This window comes from Terrapene carolina, unplaced genomic scaffold (assembly GCF_002925995.2).
Source record: "Terrapene carolina triunguis isolate 2854851 unplaced genomic scaffold, T_m_triunguis-2.0 Scaffold44637, whole genome shotgun sequence".
Taxonomy (NCBI): Eukaryota; Metazoa; Chordata; order Testudines; family Emydidae; genus Terrapene; species Terrapene triunguis.
The window spans coordinates 1-10,914 of record NW_020708988.1 but is presented as its reverse complement, the minus strand read 5'-3'; the positions used below and the strand labels follow the sequence as shown (position 1 = coordinate 10,914).

General features: G+C 45.7%; 1 protein-coding gene across 1 annotated transcript; it reads left to right on the top strand.

Annotated features, from left to right (window-relative positions):
* Window positions 1-299: 299 nt before the first annotated feature.
* Window positions 300-9,142, top strand: LOC113405594 (fibrocystin-like; the record flags this gene model as incomplete). Its single annotated transcript, XM_026646814.2, has 4 exons — window positions 300-405; window positions 2,391-2,669; window positions 6,977-7,107; window positions 9,007-9,142. Coding segments are annotated over 4 exons (652 nt in total), but the record flags the coding sequence as incomplete, so codon positions are not given.
* Window positions 9,143-10,914: the final 1,772 nt, after the last annotated feature.

The window sequence follows — 10,914 nt, the reverse complement described above, 5'->3', positions numbered from 1 at the left end:
CATAATGGTCCCTTCTGACCTTAAAGTCTATGAGTCTATGAGTCTAGCTGGGAGGAGCTGTGACTATCAGTCAAAAACGAGAAATGATCCAACAGGCACCTAGGGAGGTTATCAATATAGGCCCTGGCTTGCCTACAGTGAACCCTAGAAAACTTTGCAATAAACTTGGGCCAAATTTTAAATGAAACTAGGCAAGTTTTGCATGATTCTGGGTTTAATTGTCAGCATTTTGTAGAGCTCTGTTAACAACCTGGGTCCCCTTCCCTCTTTTGGAATAACATTCTTCTCCATTTCTTCAGGTGGTGGTGGTGGTGAATGATGTCCCAGCTAACTGCTCTGGTTCATGCTCCTTTCAGTATTCTCAGGAAGCAACCCCTTTAGTCAGCCATGTGGAGTATTCACTAGGTAACGGTATTTGCACTTCATGGGATGACTGAGCTGTCCAAAGGGCCTCTCTGATATTCGAGATGGGCTCAAGCCAAATGTCTTGGGTCCGAACAGCCCGGAACTTAGGAAAGTTTGGAATCTGTACCCAGTTCTGGATCTGAATTTTGCATCTGGCCCCTATTTCTACAATGGGCTAAAATAAAAACCCCTAGTTATGTGGGGAAAATGCATGAACTTGGTGTGTGGGAATCTGTGTTGGGATCTGAATTTTGTAGTTTGGATCCATCTCTTTTAACTGTATCCCTGACAGCCTTTGGAATTGTGTACAGCTTTGCAAAGGTTGTTTACAGTGCTACCGTTCTGATTGTTGCTGCCTGTGACAGAGGGCTGGGCAACAGCAGCAGGGCCAGTACTCTGGTCACTGCAGCTCTAATTAATTACTCCAGAGCAGACCACATTATGAGGAGCTGTGCCTAATTGACTAAGATGCTAATAATTAAGCCATTAATCAGATGATACAAAAAGTACAGCAAGGAAGTGGGAAAATGGATCAGAGGAAGCCGAGAGTGTGTGTGTGTGTGTGTGTGTGTGTGAGAGCGAGCAAGCATGTGCATGCATGCGCGCGCGCTCTTCCCTGCTTCTCTCAGGAGATGAGGGCTCCCCGGGACTACTGGTGTAACACTGTATAGAGTTTAAGGGTGGTGGGGAAGTGCTATGGCCTACACTGTACAGGAGGTCAGACTAGATGATTACAGTGGTCCCCTCCGGCCCAAGCAGCAAGGCTGGGAAGACCCCTGAACCTAAAGGGGAGATCTTTTGCGGTAAACTAATTGAACTAAGTTGGACCCCAGGAGAAGGGGGCTATTGTTTAAAGACTCTGGGTGTGAGTGGTTTATTTCTGAACCCTGAGAGCTGAGGGCTGTGTACTTGCAGGACCACACGGGACCACAAGGAGGTGTGCTCAGGCACATTGCCCTATGACAAAGCCTGATCTTCAGCTGTTGTACATCAGCATAACTACACGGAAGTCAACAGAGTTACGTCAAATCACACCAGGGTCTAGTCCAATAGAATTAAACTGATGGAGGCCATTTTATTTTATCTTTCTTATCCCAGAATATTATATATAAGGTGGACTGAGTGTCACAAAATCAGGACTAGAGATGGGTGCACTATTCATAGCCAACAATTTATCTGAAAAATGTTACCTCTTTATTCAGTTTGTCGGACAACAGACAATTGTGTGTGCTGTTCATAACTGTTTGATGCACAGTCCAGGCAAACATATTTCAGCCTATAGATTGGTTGCAACCAATCTACTACTCATGGTGTGTGATTGGTCACATAAGTCACACGATCTTGTTTCTAATCACTACTACAATTCCCATGAGGCAATGTGTTGCTAGGGAAATGCAACTTAATGTCCTGTTGAAGAGATTCAAAATGAAACATTTTGGGTCAGTTCATGAAATGAAATATTCCAATTTGGGTTGAATTTTCCCGTGGCAAAATTTGATTTTTGTGGGAACTGCATTTTCCGTTAGAAAAACATTCAGACGGAAAATTCCTGCTCTGCTCTGTTCTCACATAGTGTCTTGCAGCACTCAGCCAGCTTTAGTGGAGACCAGAGGAAGGTATAGACTTGAGAGGGAGGAAAATGGTAAACGTAGAAGACCTCTGTTCTTGTTGTTTGTAGTGTGGTAGTGTCTATGAACCATCGTGGGTCAGGATCCCAATGTGCTAGGCACCATATGAGATGACAATAAAAGTACAAGGGAAGAGACAAAAGGTGAATGCTGACAGGCTCGGGAGGAGCAGAGGGAAACGATTTTTTATATTGGGATAACGATAGTTTTGCTAGGCACTCATATAACTAGGGTGATGAAACTGCAGTAAATGCTTAAGCACAGTTAGCCTAAGCAACTTTGTTGTTCTTGGGAAGCAAATTTGGGTGTCGTTACTTAACAACAGATTCGTAATTTTGTTTTACTTTATCCTTCCAGCTGATGGACTCCACACCAGAGTTTATATCACAGGGTCTGGCTTTGCTGAGGACAGCCAAGCACTGCAGATAGAGGTGAACCACACAACCTGCCAAGTCACGACTTCAAATCAAACGGCTATAGTTTGCTTGATGAACGTGTTACCAATGGGACTGTACCAGGTTACATTACTGGTGAGACCTTATGGCTTTGCTCGCAATGCCAGCAAAGGACAAGGCATCTACCTGAGAGTTAAGCCCAGGCTGGAAGCTATTGAACCTCCGACAGCTTCCGAGATTGGTATGTCTGAATTCAGTAGACGCTCTCACCTGAATATCTGCCTTTAGCATTATTGCTTTTGATAGGGTGTTTTTTCAATATTTGTGTATGGGGCTCTCCACCCGACATGGGAGTGACCAGGTTAGGGGCAGTGTTTCTCAGGAAGAGTGGCAGCTGGCTCTGGCTCTTCGCTGGGGGTGCTACAGCTCCTGGCTAGCTGTCTTGCAGTGCGGATGGATATGGGTGTATGCTACAGCTCTGGTTAGCGGTGAGAGTTTCATGGCTAATTTTCTCATGTCATTTTGAAAGCTGCCCGCGAAGTGTAATAAATCACTACACTCTGTCCTTTGAGTGACCAAATGGAAACTGTGTCTCTGGCTAGCTACAAAATGTAGTGAAAAAACCTCAAAAAGCAAAGCCCAAACCCATATTTTCCCTCTCACCTTTAAAATAGTGCCCTCCTTTTTCCTCTTCTATCTCCTCTTTCTGAAAAAGAAACATTCCCAAGCTATCCACAGAGTTTAAGTCCAGAAGGAACCATTATGATCATCTAGTCTGGCCTCCTGCATAACACAGGTGACTCCTGCATCAAGCCCATAACTTGTGGTTGAGCTAGAGCAGTGGTCAACAACCCGTCGATCGCGATCTCCGGCGGCCCAGTTTGGCTGCAGCTAAGGCAGACCCCCTGCCTACCCTGGTCCCACACCGCTCCCAGAAGCGGCCAGTGCAGCCCCACAGCCCCGGGGGCGGGGGAGGCAGGGGTCTACTTCTGCGCGCTGCTCCTGCCTGCAAGCACTGCCCCCACAGCTCCGATTGGCCGGGATTGCTGCGGGGGCGGTGCTTGCAGAGAGGGGCAGCGCGTGGAGCCACGTGCCCCCTGCCCCCACAGGAGCCGCAGGGGCATGTTGGCCCCTTCTGGGAGCAGTGTGGGGCCGGGGTAGGCAGGGAGCCTGCCTTAGCCTCGCTGCGCCCACTGCCAACCAGGAGCCGCCGGAGGTAAGTGCTGCCCGGCGGGAGGCCGCATCCCAACCCTCATCCCTGAGCCCCCTCCCAGAGTCAGCACCCCAAACCCCCTCCTGCACCCCAAACCCCTCCCGGAGCCAGCACCCCATACCCCCAGCCCTGAAACCGTCCCAGAGCCAGCACCCTATACCCCCTCCTGCACCCCAACACTCTGCCCCAGCCCAGAGCCCCCTCCTGCACCCAACCTCCTGCCCCAGGCTCAGCCCAGAGCCCCCTCCCACACTGCAAACCCCTCGGCCCCAGCCCAGAGCCAGTACCCCCTCCCAAACGCCAACCCCTTGCCCCAGCCCGGTGAAAGTGAGTGAGGGTGGGGGAGAGCGAGTGACCGGGGTGGGGAGGACGGAGTGAGCGGGGCGGAGATGGAGTGGGGGTCCCAGATGTTTCTGTTCTTACATGGATGGGATCCTGGTATGGGGAAGGTTGGGAATTGCTGCTGTAGATCATTAAAAAAGAGGTAGGTGCAATGCTTTGTCATTGTTTATTCCCCTCTCTACACCCCTCGTAATCCAGATCCTCTCCTGATTGCAACGATCTTTCACTCATTAAAAAGAAAAGCAAGTATATTGTTATCCTACATTACACATGCTTTGAACATTTGTAATTGGAAAGAATTACAGCTTCCATCTGTGTTTTTAATTTCTTCCATTAAAATGCCTCTCCAATTCTCTCATAAAGTATGCAGACATGATTTTGCATATGGATATCAGTGCAGATATCAAAACTTATGTGCATTAATGGATATAAAGTACACATGAATAGGGTACACTTGATTTGGGGCTGTTTATCCCGCAGACACAACAGGAGAGACCTGGCTTAAATTTTGAGTTGTGTTCCACTGTTGTAAACACAGGAAACTCAGCCTTCTAGAGGGAGAGGCTACAGAGTATCTTATATCACTCAGCAGTGATTCCTCGTGTGAAAATAGCATCAACATAAATGGGGTCAAAGCGGTGTTCCATTCAACGTACCTTCCATGAAGGAAGATCATGTCAAGGCACAGAATGTAGAAATTACTTTATTTGGTCAGATTAGTACATCACTTGCATTCTTTGTCAACACCGAATGTCTTTCTAAAGATATATTCCAGCTCGAACAAGTTATGGGCTTGCTATAGAAGTTACTTGGCCTTTAACAGTTCGGACTAGATGATTTTAATAATCCCTTCCAGCCTTAAAATGTATTAGTACAGTGGTTCATTTAGGCTGGTATGTCTTCAACCATGGCCAGGGACACATGCTTCAAAAGAAGGTGCAAGTAACCTTGTAATAGATAGTTATTGCATAGCCTTCCCATAGAAGATGTTTCTTCCTCACCACTATTAGTTACACCATGAAACATGAGGGTTTATATCCATTCTAATTTTTGTTATCCTATCTCATATAACTAAGGATGATCTCATTATTCATACAACATGCTACTCTTTTGTTTGAATTCTAAGCTCTTGACATCATTTATATCTTTTGGCAGTGAGTTCCAAAAGTTAGTATGCATTGTGTGTTAAAATGAATTTCAGGAAAGAGTGGGTGTGTTTGTAAAACAGTGAGAAAATGGAGTTATTGTCCATAGATAAGCTCCTTGCCACCTGCAAAGGCCTTTAATAAAGTGGTGTCTGGAAAAAAATGTAGAGGCAAAATGTGTCAGTCATCCTATTTTCTGGCCCAAATCATTGCTGGAGTAATCTAGTACCACTCCACTGATTTTTACTGTTCATTATTTGCATATGATATCACCAAGAGGCCCCAAGTGAGAGCAGGACCCCATTGTGCTAGGTGCTGTATATACGCATGGTAAGACAATTCCTGCTCTAAAGACCTTGCATGAGACAGGCACAGGGTAGGAGAAATGCAGTAATACTATCCCCATTTTACAGACAGGGGATTCAGGCGGAGAGATGGAATGACTTGCCCAAGGTCAAACAGGGAGTATGTGGCAAAGACGGGAACAGGACCCAGATTTCCCAAGTCCCTGTCCAGGGCCTTAACCCCCAAAACATCCTTCCTCATTGTGAAGCGCTTTGAGCTCTACAGATGAAGAATGTTGTATAAGAGCTAAATGGTATGTGCTGCCGTGATAGCACTCACACATTGCTGTTACAAAAGCTCTTTACCACTAGTCTTCCACACTGTCAGTTATGATGTAATTTCAGAGTAATCAGGTTCTAATATCTTGGGTTCCTAGCTAGAATGAACAGCTGTGGGTTTTTTGATGTGTATCAATTTGTCTGAGAGCTGCATCAAAGAACAAAGCAAAGGTTGGGACACCGTGCAATTAACCCAGGGTTTGCTTCATCTTTGCCCTTTCACTTCTAGGTGTCTCTTAAACTTCTGGTTGACTGAAAGACCAGAGTCAGGATCCTGGGTATTGGGATAGGAATTGAATATCTCGTAAAGACAGCTAAAGTCTATCTCTTGCTTTGAGTGTCATCCTGAGCAATGCTGAAGACCTCCAACTCTCATTGGCTTATATGAGAGCTAAGGTCAATCAGTAGCTCACAGCATCTAGCCCTCTTGTGACTTTCTTTCTCGCACCCTACTGTAGTTCAAACCCTGCTGTGTCTCCTTTTCTAGACTGTGTGTCACGGACACGTGCCTCAGCCTATTTCACAGCAGATATTTGAGCTGTGAAGGCACCTGCTGCATAAAGCTCATTTTTATTGGTGGTGCTTTGGTTTAGTCACTCGTTTCACACTGGGGTCAGGGATCTTTCCTGGGCTGAGATCACAGGCCTGATCTACACTAGGGGAAGGATCAATCTAAGATATGCAACTTCAGCTACGAGAATAGCGTAGCTGAAGTCGACGGATCTTAGATCGACTTACTTCGCGTCCTCGCGGCGCGGGATCAACGGCCGCCGCTCCCCCGTCGACTCCGCTTCCGCCTCTCGCCCTGGTGGAGTTCCGGAGTCGAAGGGGAGCGTGTTCGGGGATCAATGTTTCATGTCTAGACGAGACACGATACATCGATCTCCGATAGATCGATCACTACCCGCCAATCTGGTAGTGTAGACGTACCCACAGTGCTGGCCTTGCCAGACTAATCGAGTCGGGCATGAAAACATTTCTCTGTCATAGACAACAGTCCAAATAGTAGACTAGAGGAATCCCAAGTGAGGGATGAGAAACTGAAGTGCAAAGAGATTAAGTAACTTGGCCAACAGAAAGCCAATAGCAAAGTTGGGAGTAGAACCCAGATCTTCTGACCCATCTGCTTATGCTTTAAACAGTAGGAAATGCTCCTTATTGGAGTTGATGCATTTTAAAACACTTTCTGTACACTGCACTTACAATGAAATCATTGGTTTTGTAGGAGGGTGCTCAGTGATCCTCCGAGGGACTGGTTTTGACGGGATAAGCGAGGTATTGTTTGGATCTCACTCTTGTCCAATTAATACCAACACCAGCAGCTCAGTGAGGATTGAATGTGAAGTTCCCTCTCGGGTAAGAAACAGCATTTCATGCTTGTCCATGTAGCCCAGTGGGCCAGCTTGCCTTCATTATATTCTGCTTTGCATTATATTCAGCAGTAAAGCTAGAAACCTACACGCCTGTGTCCTGTAAGGCATTAGCTTCAGCAAGTTAGCATAAGGGTTGAGACCTATGACCTTTGAACAGATGAACAGGCCAATGGAAAGCCCCCTAATATTTGGGGAGCTGAAAATACAGTTTAAGGGAAAGTTCTGACCACAGGTAAATAATTCAACCACAGAAGTGTCCTGGCAACAAACTGACGTACATAACAGGTACATGAGATACATTTAAGGCTAGCCTGCTTGCTTGCCTATATATAAGAAAAGGTATGTGTGTGTATATACACACACACACACATACCTTTTCTTATAAGTTTCTTATTTTCTTATAGGCTTGATTATTTGTTTTATTATAATAGGGTTATATTAGGCTATATTTTGGCTGTAACACAAGGGACCTGCAGGCCACATCCTGTATGGTGAGCTAAGGCAAAGTTAGCCTACGTCTGTCTGGGACCTTTTACCTAGATAAATGGAGCTAAAGCATAAGGTCCATGTATGACTGTGACCTTTAACATAGAGGATGCGTTAAAGCAGGTTGGCATAGGTGCTTTCCTAAGTTCATACCCTTTTAAACGTAACAGGTACACCACAACTTAGAACTTGGAAAGAACTGAAATAACCAGTTAGGACAGAAATAACAAATGTGATACCTAACCACAAAAGGGCCATGGTAACGAATTGACTTATATAATAAGTTGAGATCATTGATATACTAACCTATAGGAAAAAGACACTCCAACATTAGTGAGGTGAGGAAATACAAATAAGGAGAAGGGAAAAATCCCCTACTGAATATGCATTGAACGTAACAGTATCAGCGTAACATATTATAAAAGTGGCATCCCAGCTTAGGAGAAAGAGAAGTAGTCCTTGGGAATTATGCCAGAATTGTGCCAGAATTATGGCAGAATTGTGCCAGAATTATGGCCACTGGTGATGATGGGGAAGGTGACGTTAACATTTTCGCTTGTTCTACACGGGATGGTGTGAGTATATGGAGGTGCAGATGTACATTCTGTAGTATCTCTATCTATCTTACTAAGCTGGGGTGTTTGGAATTGTGCTAAATGTATTAATAAACTATATTTGTAAATATAAAAGAGTTCCTATATTGTGAGTGTTTCAACTGTGCACATTGGGGTTCCCAACTATATAATAATTTAAATAATACTGGGCCTGATCTTGGGGCAAGAACCTGTCAACCTTCAAAGTGATAACTGGGGATTCTTAAGTAATCAATATAATTAATACATAATTTAAGATCAGGCTACCCCCATCTGGGGGAGAATCAATTTGCAGAGGGGTGGGAGAGGCTCATGTGGCCCTTTCTCTTGTATCTATATGTTCATCACCGGTAGACTGCTTGCAGGCTATATGTGTCCAAGTCGTTAAGTGCTGTTCCAAATCAATGGCTGCAAACACCAGGCTCAGTAGTTAAGCTTCACACAAACAGAAGTGAGACTAGAATGGCAAACCTTTGGCTCCAGCAACATATGTCCGTATCACTTGAGCTAAAGGAGACTGTCTGGCTACTGTAGTAGTGTTATGGCTCATATTTTCTGAAGGCACCCACTACTGGGCATCATAATCACACACACTTGAGCAGAGGGCAGTGGTGGCCATACACGTTAGTCAGCACCTTGCAATGACCCATCTTGGGTTCTACTTATGCTCTACAGTTGCTTCTCTAGCTGATAAGCTCAGGTCAGGACATTAATGCTCTTAATCTTGCATGTAAGGGAAGGAGGTACTTGTATTTTACTATGACATGTTCACCTCTGCTCTTTTTTTAAACTCTGTTTTCCAGGGGGATGAAGAATATGTTGTCCCTGTGACACTAACCGCTGGGTCCCAGTCTGCCACGTTCACTGAGGTGTTTAAGTACGATCCTTCTTTAAATCCAGCTGTTGTATCACTGAGCAGAAACAGAAGCAGCACAGCAGGTGACAAAGCCACAGTCTCAAAATGCAAAAAGATGGCTGGTGTAAAAATATGACTGCTCTAAAAAGTTTCATTTTCCATTGTCATCAACAACGTGGGCGGGGCAGAGGCACTAGGTGACTAAGAGGACTAGGGATTGACGCTGGCACATGGCGCCTTTTACTCCCAGGTCACCAGTTCCAGTCTGGCCTTGTTCAGTAGTGAACAAAGGCTCTTGCCATCTGATGGCTCCCCTGTGGACCATCTGAGAAGAGTCATTGGTTTCAGCTTAATATAGGTGGGTGTCCGTATTTATAAACCACCATCACAACTGGTGAGCAGTCAAGGGACGAGAATGGGCCATAGAGACTGACCTACCCTCGTGTCCCTGAGGTAGTCCAAATTCAGGGCATAGTAGCATGTGTGTAGTGGGGGATAGAAACGAGCAAGAACGTGTTTTGCTACTGTCCATACTATATCTGTAATAGGGGGTGTAATAATAACACATCTCTCATCCCTTTTCATCAGTAGACCTCAAAGCACTTTTCAAAAGAGAGATCTGGCTGAAAAGTTTCTGATGAAACAGTATCTCAGGCCAGGATAGAATTTCTGGAAAGAAAGAGAGAAGCCACCATAGACTAGCCAAATAGCCCAGTGATTAGGGCACTCAATGTGATATGGGAACTTGAACTTGGGTCCTCTGTCTGCTAAGTGATTGACCGAAGGACTAGGCTATTGGCTTTTCTGGGTCTCCTTTTTTCTCTCTCTTTTTTTTTTTAAATGAAAAATTTCAAATAGGCTCATTTTCATTCTGTAATGGAACAAAAAGGTCAAAACCTCCAAATGTTTCAGTAAATGGAATGATTGTTTTCTGCCCAGCCCTAGTAAGTATCATTATCCCCATCTTATAAGTGGGGAAACGGAGGCACAGGGCTGTCAAGTGACTTGCTCAAGGTCATCCAGCAGACCGGTGTCAAAGCTGCACCCAGGTCTCATGAGTACGCGGCTCTATCCGTTAGGCCATATTGCCTCTCAGAAAGTTTCAATTCTCAAGCCAGCCTCATACTGCTCCACATCTGAGCACATTCCATATTAAATCGATTGTTGTAGCAAAGTCCCTAGTGAACTTGATGGACTCTCTGGCACATCTCCATTTTCAAGGCCAAAACTCTGCTTGGGGTACAGTTTGCATGTTTAATTTATCTTTTATGAATTTCTTCTCTTTAAATGCTGTGGGTTTCTCAGGGTTGAAGGTTAGACGGGGTGTCAGTGTTGTGAGGGTCACTTTTATGGTGGAAAGGCATTTCTGAAGGGGGGAAGGTTTCGCAGCCGACGGCCAGACTCTGGATTTGCCTGATCTCCTCTGGCAGCTTGCTCCATGGCCAGCTCCAACACCTTCTGCAAATATGCAGTTCACTGAAAATAAAATAGTGGAGACACATGTCAGCCCCTGGCGTGTCCCTCTGAAAACTTAGCTCATTGGATGTAAATATTTACTAACTTCCTCTTCTGCCCCCTATTATCACTTTTTTCAGTTATCTTAAGTGAGTAGTTTCCTGATGCTGAAGCCAGGGCCATCCCTAGACATTGTGGTGCCTGCGGGGGGGGCATCCCCAGGCCTCTGCAGTGGGGAGGAGGGCTGCGCCCAAGGTCTGTGGGGGGCAGAAGAGGGCTTGGAGCTTGGGGGACAGGGGGGAAACCGCCCCCCAGCATGAGCCGGTGGAGCATAGCAGGTTGGAGCCAGGTCGCTCCACTTCCTGCCACCCGGTGATTGCAGGGCGGGCCCGAGCCCGCA